Source organism: Sinocyclocheilus grahami, unplaced genomic scaffold, assembly GCF_001515645.1.
Source record: "Sinocyclocheilus grahami isolate Dianchi unplaced genomic scaffold, SAMN03320097.WGS_v1.1 scaffold357.1, whole genome shotgun sequence".
NCBI classification, from domain to species: domain Eukaryota; kingdom Metazoa; phylum Chordata; class Actinopteri; order Cypriniformes; family Cyprinidae; genus Sinocyclocheilus; species Sinocyclocheilus grahami.
The window spans coordinates 876571-890663 of NW_015505536.1; the positions used below are offsets into that span (position 1 = coordinate 876571).

Genomic DNA, 14093 nt, shown 5'->3' on the forward strand with positions numbered 1-14093 from the left:
CACTCGGTGGCCATCTTTGAAACGCCTCTCGGGCATGCAAGTGCAACTCCTATCTCTTTGAATGGGGAAACATCAAATTCTACAAAACTGTTCACTAAGCTTACGATTAAATTTTATATTTGAAATCACCAAAGAAATCTGACAACAACTGTGTCATAAATGTTGTTTCTTTTCCTCAAATAGCATTATAAAAAGCTTATTTTTCAGGCAAGATCAGCCAGTGCGCATGCGCAGTCCTAAGCGCACGTCTCAGAGCGCTGACTGCTTCTATAGTAACCGGGACTTCTAACGGCAGCTGCAGTGACATGCTGACTTTACCGATTAGCAATTGGCTCTTTCATTCAGAAGGCGGGGCTTCCTGCGATTGAGCGGCCATATTGAGCGTTGCATTTTTCCCCATTTAAAACTATACGAGTGACATGTCTTGGGTATTCTATAGTCTTTGCTTTAGCATAATAACGTTAAAAACCATCAATACACCTCAGCAACTGCATGGCAACAGCCTAACAGTAACATGTTAAAAACACTCAGAAGTCCTTAGCAACCACATACTGTATCAAAGCCTTAACATCACTATAAAATAGTAACATGTTAAAAACATAAAGAATGCCTTAGCAACTGCATAGTAACCTCATAACATCCACACAGCAACAATACAGAGTTAAAAACACTGTGAGCTCCTTAGCAACTACATAGCAACAGCCTAAAATCTGCATAGTAACATGTTAAAAAAAGCATGCAGTAGCAACACCCAAACATTAGCATAATAACATAAAAAACATCAGAACACCTTAGCAACTGCATGGCAACAGCCTAATATTTGCAAAGTAATATGTTAAAAACACAGAAAACTCCTTAGCAACTGCATAGCAATGGCCTTATATCTGTATTGTAACATATTAAAAACACTCATAACACATTAGCCAATGTGTAGCAACACTATAAAATCTACATAACAACAATAAAAACACTCAGAACACCTTAGTAACTGCCTAGCAACAGCCTAGCATCTGCATAGTAACAGTAGTTAAAAACACATAGCAACACTTTAACATTAGCATGTGTTAAATGCCATAACCTTAGCAACTTCATGGCAACATCCTAACATTTACATAGTGACTTGTTAAAACACTCAGGACACCTTATCAACCACATAGCAAAGTCCTAACAACAACTTAGCAATGTTAAAAACAATCAGAATACCTTAGCAACTGCATAGCAACATCCTAACATCCACATAGCAACATGTTAAAAACACCCTGAATACCTTAGCAACTGCATAGCAACACTCTCACATCAGCATAATGACATCGAAAACAATCAAAACACCTTAGTAACTGCACAGCAACACCTTAACATCAGCATATAACAACATCAAAAACAGTCGGAACACCTTAGTAACTGCACAGCAACACCTTAACATCAGCATAACAACATCAAAAACAATCAGAACACCTTAGTAACTGCACAGCAACACCTTAACATCAGCATATAACAACATCAAAAACAATCGGAACACCTTAGTAACTGCACAGCAACACCTTACCATCATCATACCAACATCAAAAACAATCAGAACACCTTAGTAACTGCACAGCAACACCTTAACATCAGCATATAACAACATCAAAAACAATCGAACACCTTAGTAACTGCACAGCAACACCTTAACATCAGCATAACAACATCAAAAACAATCGAACACCTTAGTAACTGCACAGCAACACCTTAACATCAGCATAACAACATCAAAAACAATCGGAACACCTTAGTAACTGCACAGCAACACTTTAACATCAGCATATAACAACATCAAAAACAATCGGAACACCTTAGTAACTGCACAGCAACACCTTAACATCAGCATAACAACATCAAAAACAATCGGAACACCTTAGCAACTGCAAAGCAGCATGTTAAAAAAACACTGAGAACTCTTTGGCAGCTGCATAGCAACAGCCTAACATTTGTATAAAAACATATTAACACATAGCAACCCCCTAACATCAACACAGACATACAGTAAACATCTAGTCCCTCAGCATAGTTTTACACACAGCCCTTCATGTTCGGCTGGTCTGGAGTAATTTTGACAGGGTTGAAATTTTTCAGCAAGACATTCTGTACCTTTACAAAGTGGTGTATCTCTGGGGGGGGGGACAGTCGTAAAATTGTCTGAAATGTCTTGGGACTAGAGCAAAATCATCCAAAAGCAAAAGCTCCTCATTTGGATTTTCAAGGCTAAAAATACATCCTTAATAGGACGTGGTTTGGTGGTCGCTTGGGAGAAACTGGTTTAATCCTTTATACATGACTAATAAGTGAGGTACGCCAGATCTTTAGAAACATATTAATGTGGTCTACATGCTTCAATAAATTAGACTCGTGTAGCATGTATATGTCTATGGAGTATCTATGTGTCAAATATGTTAAAATCACCCGTTGTCATAGGGTTCCCCTGGTGAGAGAGGAGCAGCAGGACCTGCTGGCCCCATTGGCCTGTCCGGACGTACTGGACCTCAGGGACCCCCGGGACCAGCTGGAGAGAAGGGTGCACCGGTAATTGTGCTGATTGGATATAAAGATGATCAATTTGTTTCTTACATTACATAATACATTTATGAGTGACAGTGAATAGTTTAAGGTTTCTTACAGCATAGCAACTGCATAGCCTCCACCTTAGCATCACTTATATTTTTTCAGTAAATGTAAAAAAAAAATGTTATGATTCAGAATGTGACTTGGCACAAGCTGGAAAATCATTTTATTTCTTTGTTCAGGGAGAGAGAGGTCCTCCAGGTCCAGCCGGTCGGGATGGAGTACAAGGTCCAGTTGGTCTGCCAGGTCCAGCAGGACCTCAGGGTCCACCTGGAGAAGATGGTGACAAGGTTAATTGCAATTTTGATTTACATTAATATGTTTAGACAGAAGAGAGGGGACACATTACATTACCATAGATATATTAATACAATGCTTTTCTTGATGCGTCAGTTCCTGAAGACAGTTCACAGTCACTAAAACAGGACTGTAACGGATTTCACTTCATCTTAACTTTCATATTGAAGTTTTCTGTCAACTTCTAAAGCTACATTAACAGGTGTACACTGCTAAAAAATCTAAGTAAAATTAGTCAAATAAAAGAGGTTTCAGAAAATATATCTTATTCTATTAGCAAGTAGTTTTCAAGCATAAATCTCACTAAAATGTCTTCACTTTGTCCTTTAAAAAACTTTGCCAGTTAGATAAGAAAAATATACTTTATTCAAGAACAACACTTTTTAAATATTGTGCTAGAAAACAAGAAAATTATGTCTCTCCTATCACTATAGTATATTTCACATCTCTTCCCAGAATTCCTCTCATTTTCCATCTCTCCCCTCACTTTATGGACAGTGATCATTCTTCATCATCACAAACACTGCACGGCCATCTGAAATGCACGCCTATCTCTCAGTCGCTCTCTGCTGCCGCCAATCCATCATCATCAGCAAAGGCGGCCTATAATCAAATTAGCACAGGGTACCATAAACGTTGTCTCTCCATCAGTATCCTCTAACAAGCTTCATGGGCTTACATGCCAAGAATATGTTGTAGAAATACTTTAGCTGGCCATGTCTGTTAGTTCAGAGACAATATTTAGCATTTCATTTACAGTAAAACTCCATGCAGGTTGACGGCAATGTCATATCTTTTACTGCACAGTAAATGGTTTACTTTGACATGGAGCTTCTTTCAGTTATATCCACCGGTGTGTGATTTATGCGTTATATAGTTTTAAAAAGGCAAAATGGATATTGCATGACTGATTTTAAAACCTTTTCAGGGAGAAGTGGGAGAACCAGGCCAGAAAGGAAGCAAAGCTGACAAAGGCGAACAGGTGAGTAAATTCAATTGTAAAATCCTTATTTATACACACAGTACGATTTGCATTCAGAATCAGTTTTACTTAAAATGCAATGACTGAATGATTTTTTTTAAGGTTCTTCCAATGATTAAATCCGGAGAAAAAAAAATATTTTGTGTTGTCCTTGCTGGTTGCATGCAGCAACAAACATACAGCACAACCAGTATAGTCTGATTCACAATTTAATGAGTCATACGAACTGGTTCTTTTAATTAATTGATCTAAAACAATCATGAATCATGAATTACGTATTGAAATTGTCAATCGCTGAATCAGTTTATGCAGTTCTTGACTTACTCACTGAATCACACTTACTATCATGTCCAACTTGAAATGAACTAACTAAAAGTAAAATAATTTCCTCAAAAGTACAAAAAGAGCCAGTATTTGAATGATTACCATCCCTTTGTACAGCTCTGTTGTTTTGATTATGTTCTTCATTGTGTCCACTAGGGTCCACCAGGTCCACCTGGTCTTCAGGGAACTATTGGAGCTCCTGGACCTGCTGTACGTCTTGACTACACATACAAAAATATATTATTTGTGACGTTTTGCATATAATGAAATGCATTGCAGCTTTGACTAATGTCTTTTTCAGGGAGGTGATGGTGAACCAGGTCCTCGTGGACAGCAGGGTATGTTTGGACAGAAGGGAGATGAAGGATCCCGAGGCTTCACTGGACCTCCTGGTCCCATCGGTCTGCAGGTGAGTGCCGCTGTGCCAATGACGGCCCACATATGAGCTAACATTTTTATTTTGTGTAGCACTGAATCCCCAGTCCCATGGTAACTCAGACTAATGCTGCACAAACAGCATTAACTGGTGGCCCTGGGCAGTAGATGTATTGGGAGGTGTTTGAGATGTGAATTGATTTCCTTTTGATTCCCCCTCTGATGGAATCGCCCTGTGAATAAGTACAGACTCAGTACAGACATGCAAGAGCAGGGTCCATTGCATTAACAGTTTAAAACCAGTTGGTTTGCTGGTGGTATAATCACTACCAATTTAATTATGCTACTAATTAGAGAATTTATTAAAAGTAGAAAAGGTTTTGTGCAATATCAGTCCCAAAGTGTTTGCACAGTAATTTTAACTAGAGGCTAGTAGTATATAGCAGTTCTCACATTTGTCTCATCAAAGGCAATTTAAATATATTCAAATATATATTTGCACAATTTGTTGTTGCCATTATTGATTGACAGCATTTTTGACCAATTGAAACAAACAGTTCAGACATCATATTAATTTTTATTTATATTTTTCTTTTCATTTTTTTTAATGGGAGAGTATGAGTATGAGTTCTCCCTGTGTTAAAAGAATATATATAAAAACATTTTTAATGTTTTTCAAAGAGTTCATCAAGGCCGCATTTATTTTATTAAAATACAGCAATATTATTATAATTTGAAATAAATGTATTCTTTATTATGACAGCAAAGATGAATTTATAATATTTTTTATTTTAATTTTTTGCACTGTCAATGAATATAGTCTAGTTGCCGTGTTGTGTTGTGAACCAAACAAATCAGCAGTCATGTCATGTTTTGGTGGTAAACACTGTATTTGTAGAAGATTTATATTAATCATCTCATCTCTCTCTTTTCATTTGATCACATTACGATCTGAAGCCTCAAGGTTCTGCTATTTCTCTATCCATCCATTAGCTGATTCCTCTGAAGGCGAGTCATCACTGTAATAGAGTAACTTCGACTGCTACGATAGTCCTCTTACGCCACCAAATCTCAGCCATTTGATTCAATTGAGTTTTAATTGGGCGTAATGCACTTCCATTTGGATTTCATTAATTGCATTTAGTGACCCGGTCCAATAGACATTAGATCAGTGCACACACACCCTTCAGGCTGCAATGAATGTTTATGTTAATGGTCTCTGACTAAGGGCTTCTGCCCCGATGAGATCTCTTACCAGTCAGCGAGAACGTGTTGGTCTGCCAAGTCCGCAGGGCACGTGGGTATTGGGCGAGTAAATATCAGACAAAATTAGACTTTAGATGTCCTCACTCCTGACATGTTATGGCTAACGAAGAAATGCCTTTGAATGAGCAGTGCCCAAAGTCGAGGCAATTAGGGAGTAAATGTCAAGGATCAAACACATATGATACCGAGGTCACATGTTTATTCGCTAGCGCAGGTGTGTTTTTTTCGAGGTCTCTAATGATATAGTGTTTTGGACTTCTTTAAAACACAAATGCTTCCCTGGTTACTCTCACTGATGGATGTTTCACCTTTTCTGCTGGGTAAAACATTTAATTGGCCATTAATTAAGCTGAAAAACGGCATTAATTTTTCAGCTAGCCCCTTAGTGGAGAGCAGCGTCAAATAAACACACTGCTGGCCATCTAACTTCTTTTTGGTGGCCCGTTTTATTCTCACAATGTTCCGGATTTAAAAAAGTCCTAGGTGCATTTTTAGGGAGTAATAGTGGTTTGATGGGGGACATGTCCTTCCCCAAATGTTCAAATGAAACTAGTGCCGCTCTGGGGAAATATATTTGGTAAATGTGCATAGATGGGTTTCTGTGCTGGGTAAAATAGCTTTCATAGTGTGCTTAGTGTTGAAAGTCCTCTACGTTTTTCACCCCTAGCCATTCGCCACCCATGAAAAGGTGACAAACAATATAGTGTTCACATTGAACATGAGCTAAAAATCTGACAAAGGATATTAGCTGCTCTCTTGGATTTCAAGATGACAGACAGTGAAACTCAATAAACACTCCTGTACTCCGCCTCTGTTTCTTCCATTTGCCATATGGCCCTTTTGCCTTTCTCCGCCAATTCTGAAATGAAGCATTATTGCTGTCCTCCGGTAACTGCGTCTGAGCCAGATTATTCTTCTCTTTTCATCAGAGGGACCATTTTGGTGCCTCACAGCAACAGTGTGTCTTTGCACATTTCTTTGCATGGTTGCTGATGTCAGTGTATTATAGTATATAAATATATGGACATTTATGTTATTATAAATGCACATAATACAAGAATATTCATTTGTTTTTTTATAGGGTCTTCCTGGACCATCTGGTGAGAAAGGAGAAAATGGAGACGTTGGTCCTATGGTAAGATGTTTTAACCAATTATGAACTATTATTAATTATTATAATGTATTTATCTTTTGAACTGCCTTTGACATGACTTTATTTTATTTAGTCATTTTTCACATTTAATTTATTCATTTTATTTTATTTTATTTTTTATGTTTTAGCCTACAACTATTAGTAAAGTCTCATTTGTCTCTCTTCTTGTTTCGCCACAGGGTCCCCCTGGCCCACCTGGTCCCAGAGGTCCTCAAGGTCCTGCCGGTGCTGACGTAAGACCATCTCTCACCATTGAACATTTTATCCCATCAGCAAATCCATTAATTACACTACTTTGTTTAACTAAATGGCTCTAGCATTAATGGTTTTCACATATGCCTCTTAACAAATCGACTTCTTTTATTGAAGGGTCCACAAGGTCCTCCTGGTGGAATAGGAGGAATGGGATCTGTAGGTGAGAAGGTAAGAGTATTCCCAGCTTTGGTGTTTATTCCCAAAAATATGGTGGCTATGGTCCTGTTTCAAATCTCTGTTACAGACTTCATTAATTTATTATTGGTGTCATCTTTTTGTCTGAATTAGTATAACAAAACGATTAATGCCTACATTACCGCAGTTCTGATAATCCCCCTCCATTTCACTGCTATTTGGCAGGCCCACAGGCCATCAATATTTAACGCTGTGGCTGGCTGTGGAGATGAATTTAGAATATGTAACAGGTCACCATGATGTTACATCCATTAGGAGCCAAACGTTATGTCCACTACAGCCCAGACCAGCTAGAAAACAACCAAAAAACAACATGCAGCTTTGTTTAGATAATAGTACTTATGATTCATTCCATTAGACTCTACTTGACATCTCCGATCTTCAGTCATTTTTCAAAAACATTGAAGATAGCGTATAAAGCAACAAAATGGCAGTGCTGCTAATTGTCTGAAGTTGAAGAGACTAGAGTTAAATTTAGAATTTCCATTATTTTCCAAAATGTAAGTTCAACTTTAATTTCAGTATCATTTGTTTGCATTTTGCCTACTAGAATGCTAGAAATTCAGGATTTCCAGTCAAATGGAACATTATATAGCACAATTATATGGTGTTGTGTAATAACTTATAGCTGTGGCTGGCTGTGGAGATGAATTTAGAATATGTAACAGGTCACCATGATGTTACATCCATTAGGAGCCAAACGTGATGTCCACTACAGCCCAGACCAGCTAGAAAACAACCAAAAAACAACATGCAGCTTTGTTTAGATAATAGTACTTATGATTCATTCCATTAGACTCTTCAGTCATTTTTCAAAAACATTGAAGATAGCGTATAAAGCAACAAAATGGCAGTGCTGCTAATTGTCTGAAGTTGAAGAGACTAGAGTTAAATTTAGAATTTCCATTATTTTCCAAAATGTAAGTTCAACTTTAATTTCAGTATCATTTGTTTGCATTTTGCCTACTAGAATGCTAGAAATTCAGGATTTCCAGTCAAATGGAACATTATATAGCACAATTATATGGTGTTGTGTAATAACTTATAACTTGCAATATTCTTAACAGGGTGAGCAAGGAGAAGCTGGAAACCCTGGACCTCCTGGCGAGCCTGGACCTGGGGTAAGTGAAGTTTTCGAGAGAGATCTGTGTGATGGTGCAGGTAATCACTTCTTGTAAGCTTCTTGGGCTTTATTGATTGTCTCAAATTAAGCGGCCACACTAAGTGAGTCGCTAAATTGCAGGAATGATTCCAATAAAGGTGTTTACTTTCATCATATAATGAAATGCTTAATACGGTGATGTTTGCAATAAAATATTGTTCACACTGTTGTCAGTTAACTTTATATCATGAAGAATAAAATTTCCCTCAAACTTTTAGAATAAAGGTGTGCCGTGGGAAATATACTGTAACTCAAAATGGTCATTTATTGAAACTAATTTGAAAAAACAGCAGCTTCTGACACCAGAAATACATTAAACTATGATTTGTCCATTAACATGTTAAAAATGCCTGGTTGGTGCTCAGAAACCTTTTCGCCACACAAACTTTGAGTAACATTGTAAGTGGACATCAGTGGGAAAAATCAGATGATTAAAGCTAAAAAGTTAACTTTGTTATTTTTGGAATATCTAAATTACAGCCTGTCAATACCAAAATGAATGGCTGATTAACTCGTTTGAATTGCTATATCAAAATGTAGAGCATGGCTGCACTCATTGTTCTCAGTGTGCTTTTGTTCATGGAGTGCCTCAGGGCTCTTTATTCTGCCCTTTCATCTTTGTTATATATGCTGCAGGGCCCAAAAGGTGAGAGAGGAGAGAAAGGTGAAGCTGGTCCCTCTGGTGCTGCTGGACCTGCAGGTCCCAAAGGACCCCCTGGAGATGATGGACCCAAGGGTAATCCTGTAAGTGTGACACAATAAGCATGAGGTCTTGTGCATGTATGAAAGGCATTAAAAGTGAAATGCCACTACAGCAATGAGGTGAGCCTTACTGTAAGAAAAAAAAGTAATTTTAGATGGATTATGCTGATTAAATATGAGATTTCCAACACTAATTAGAAATTATTTGAGTACTATATGCGTCCAAGATGAATTCAAGTTTGTAAATCAATTGAAATGTTACTGTGCCTCCGACTGATACATTTCGTTTTGTAGGTCCTAATATTTGTTATGGACATTTAAGTTACTGACAAATCACTCTGTTAAACCTGTGTTTTCAATCTGTTACTACAGGGCCCTGTTGGTTTTCCTGGAGACCCAGGTCCACCTGGTGAGCCAGGTGTTGCTGTAAGTGCCAAAATCCATCACTAAAAGTCCTGAAAATTATTATTATATTTTTTATTATTAAAAAATGGTTGTTTCATGTATTTACCAGTGATTTTGAATTATTAAAATGTCTTGCAGTGTAAATTGTTAGCAAGGCATTTGCTTATTTTTTCAATTGTCAATGTATTTGTCTCTGAAATACTGTGGATTATCAGGGAATAGATGGAGGCCCAGGAGAAAAAGGAGAGGATGGAGAGTCTGGTCAACCTGTGAGTATCAACAATATTTAGGTGGAATACCTTTGACTATAGTTTATTAAAAACATACTTTTTCAATTATATGTTTTTTCCTATAGTATAAGTATATATACAGTACAGATAGATTAATAAACTGCTTTTGGATATGCGGAAGTCAGACATAATTGCCTGAGCCTACAGTGGCAGCCCATAAATTGCAGTCCTTGTTAACATTTATTATAGTAATTAGGATTTTCTAGTGCAGGGAAATTGGTTAATTTACCATTAAATTCAATGTATCTGAATCTCCAGGTTTACAAATGTGAACGTCTAGCGCTGAGAGTCTCATTGTGAGGCCCATTTTTAAGCTACAGTTCTATGAAAATTTAATGAGGGGAGGTTTGTTTTGAGCAGCAAACATTCACAAAAATGCATACTGCTTCCCTTCCCTGATTAGAAGTTTATCCTTTTAAAATCAAATCAATCACACAGCTGAATAATTTTGCAAAATTGTATCCATCCTACACTGGCATGCTTTTGAAAACCCAGTGTCTCTTAATTGTGTTCAATTAATTTCACAAAATTATAAAAGACAGTTTAGTTGTTAAAAGTTTAGTTTTAAACCTAAATTCTATTATCTACATTAGGCTGGTTCAGTTGTGTTGTTTTTTATTCAGCTTCTTCCTTCTCTCTGTTTTAGGGACCTCCTGGTCCCTCTGGAGAAGCTGGCCCACCAGGACCTCCTGGCAAAAGAGTATGTATAGTCTTCATCACTATTATATTTTAAGCCGCATCCATTTAGCAGGTTTTTTGAACATCCCTGTCATGGAAAACAAGCTTTCTTAATGATCAATATTTTGTGTTTTCCAAAGAATAGACAAAAGAGTTTCTTTTTTCTCACTAAGAATGGAACAATAAACTAAAACTGCTATTGATTTATTGATTGAAGATTCTGACCTGTGCAAAACAATCACAATTTTTGTTTAAAAACTCATCCTCATCAGCACAGATGATCGGTTGTTTTCCCCCCCGGGTCGCACTGTTCAATGGCTAACCGAAAAAACAAAGTCCTTCCCAGGATGATGAATAGCACATACTAAATCATCAGACTGAAATCGAAAACAGCATTTAAACGGCATCGGAGCCCGAACTCATTTCCTCCACTGTAGTCCTACATCTCTCTCAGGATGAAAGAAGAAAATCAGTCCAGACGTTATATTGATCCTGGGCCTGTTTGAGTGACAGCGATGACGGGATGGCGGTGTAAAGGATGTTACAGAGGAAGAGGAAATATAACTGTCACATTTGGGACAGGAATTCGAAATCCTCTTCTACTGCCACATCAAGAGAAATTTGTTCTGCCAAATGGCACCTCATCGCCTCTCAGAAAATAGTGTTTCGCCAGTCACGAAAATTACGCATATTTTTTTCCGTATGGAAAAAGTTAACTTTTTCTATTTAGATTGTATTGAGGTGTTTCTCACGCCACTCTATCAAACCGGCAAGTGAAATATTATTATTTCCTCTTGTCTTGTGCACAATATCAATTTTACTGTATTTACACTCGGCAAACCAAAAAAAACAAAGTCCTTCCCAGGATGATGAATAGCACATACTAAATCATCAGACTGAAATCGAAAACAGCATTTAAACGGCATCGGAGCCCGAACTCATTTCCTCCTCTGTAGTCCTACATCTCTCTCAGGATGAAAGAAGAAAATCAGTCCAGACGTTATATTGATCCTGGGCCTGTTTGAGTGACAGCGATGACGGGATGGCGGTGTAAAGGATGTTACAGAGGAAGAGGAAATATAACTGTCACATTTGGGACAGGAATTCGAAATCCTCTTCTACTGCCACATCAAGAGAAATTTGTTCTGCCAAATGGCACCTCATCGCCTCTCAGAAAATAGTGTTTCGCCAGTCACGAAAATTACGCATATTTTTTTCCGTATGGAAAAAGTTAACTTTTTCTATTTAGATTGTATTGAGGTGTTTCTCACGCCACTCTATCAAACCGGCAAGTGAAATATTATTATTTCCTCTTGTCTTGTGCACAATATCAATTTTACTGTATTTACACTGAACTTGCAGTAGATCCTTTGTGATCGTCATTGATGCACAACATTATATACTTGTATTTTAAATGTATCACATTTTAATGTGGAAAGCACAATGAAACATTTAACTTAAAGTTCTTATCCTTAGTTTTACTTGAAGTTAACCTATTTTGTGTAACTGGCAATGGTTGATTGACAGCTAAGTAGGCAGTTTTTGCTGGGGTTGCGTGTTTCTGATATTTTGGACCTTGTATTTATTTACTGTACTACTTTTGACTGGACCTGCTAGAATGGATGTTAATATGAGGTGTAAATAACTGCTGGACCCCCTATAGTACCACTTTGCAGTCTCTAGGGGTCATGGACCGTTTGGTAAAGACTGCTACTATAACTATCAGGCAAACAGTTCTGCTTGAATTTTATTAGCCAGCCCAAGCAGTGCTGTGCTATCCCATTATTCCTCCATAAAGCTTTATAGCATCTCTTTGCACACACACATCCATTATTCATGCAGAATGTAGAGAAAACACCACTCGCTTTCCTAATATGCTTGATGGAGCTTTTCCTGGAAAAATTATACATCCTATCAGCATATGCGGATAGCAATGGCTGACCGACTGTGGCTAGAGAAACTTCCATTTCATCAGCAAAGGTGTTTAAATCCTGCAAGAGGAAGACGGTCGCTGGAAGACTGTTCTCGTGGAATTAAGTCTCCTGCATCAATAATTCCGGCTAGAGCTTATTTTGCATCAAACACAGGGACGTTCTGCTTTCTCAGCATTTTACCGACTGCGGTTGGAAATAAATATGGAGATTCTGTTGCGCATTATCTCTCTGTTTATTTCTTGGACTCTGTTCAGTCTTGGACCCAAGAGACTAGGGAGTCTATTAACTATCTTGGGAATTATTGAATTTGGTGAATCTTCCAGCTGTCATTAGTTGATTTCTTCCTGCTCTTCATTAAATTAAAATCACACAGGGGAGACACGGGCAAATTGTTAAGCAGATATAAGGTCAAAAGTCCAAATAAACAAATGTATATTTTCATATCATCTTAAATTAGTTATTTATTATCACCCAACTAAAATATTTTTTCCAACAATCTTGTTATGTAAACACTTCAAACAAGTTTTAAATATAAAAAGAAAGTAGATTTTAACTGAAAGTTGAAATCTGTTGCCAGTGCAAGGGTATTTAAGCTTATAAATGTCAGACTGGGGCAAGCTGTCACATTTTATGTAGTAGAAATCCATATTTTTTTGTACGTTACCTGTAGCATTTTTGCTGTTTCATGAATTGTTTCAATTTTTTCCTGAATGTAATGATAGACATGTTCAATAGCCATTGCTTTAACGAAAATGTTTAATAGCCAATGCTCTAAGGAAATATTCACTGAAGTAAAAATGTGACAACTAGCCCCAGTCAAGTTTACAAATAACAGAATGAGTATATGCTCACACAAAAGACCTTCAAGCGGATCCATTTGCCCATTAATAGCCTTCAAGCAAGATCCCCGAAGTGCTACCGTGATGTCTGACCGTGACCTTTTTCCCATTTGTTTTATAGCCTAGCAGAGAAAAAATCTCAAATAAAACATCCTTTTCTGTATCCGCAGGGACCCCCGGGGGCTCTTGGAGCTGAAGGCAGACAAGGAGAGAAGGGCGCCAAGGTAATGCATCGTTACAAAACAATTCAGCCCAGGCACACACCGCAGCCTCCACTGCCATAATTAAAGCACAGTGAGCCATGGGAGAAAAGCACATCTCTGACAGAGTGACTCACTGTTAATACATGTGGAAAGATTGTCACTGTGGGACTGAAGTGTGTAGGCTGTTTTAGCTTTAGTTCATCAACTGAACCCTTATAATCTAAATTGCGTAGTTGAAGCATGCCGAGTGTTTTAATGTAGTGTTTCTTACCTTTAATGAGTCATTTATATAATATAATATAATAATTATTATATAAATATATATATATATATATAAATAAATATTAATATGTATATTCATATATACATATGAAGAGTTCATTTGCAAAACCGATAAACGACACTCTCTAAAAAAAAAAAAAAAAAAAAGAGCTG

At 37.4% G+C, this 14093-nt stretch overlaps 1 protein-coding gene across 1 annotated transcript in view; it reads left to right on the plus strand.

Moving 5' to 3' along the window:
- The window catches only part of LOC107548893 (collagen alpha-1(XI) chain), a 71957-nt gene that overhangs the window by 48269 nt on the left and 9595 nt on the right, over positions 1–14093 (plus strand). The window contains exons 40-53 of the mRNA XM_016229748.1: positions 2452–2559; positions 2781–2888; positions 3824–3877; positions 4358–4411; positions 4503–4610; positions 6924–6977; positions 7175–7228; positions 7365–7418; positions 8513–8566; positions 9244–9351; positions 9682–9735; positions 9930–9983; positions 10651–10704; positions 13626–13679. Of these exons, the coding sequence (XP_016085234.1) occupies positions 2452–2559; positions 2781–2888; positions 3824–3877; positions 4358–4411; positions 4503–4610; positions 6924–6977; positions 7175–7228; positions 7365–7418; positions 8513–8566; positions 9244–9351; positions 9682–9735; positions 9930–9983; positions 10651–10704; positions 13626–13679 (972 nt within the window). The remainder of the gene's footprint in view (positions 1–2451; positions 2560–2780; positions 2889–3823; positions 3878–4357; positions 4412–4502; positions 4611–6923; positions 6978–7174; positions 7229–7364; positions 7419–8512; positions 8567–9243; positions 9352–9681; positions 9736–9929; positions 9984–10650; positions 10705–13625; positions 13680–14093) is intronic.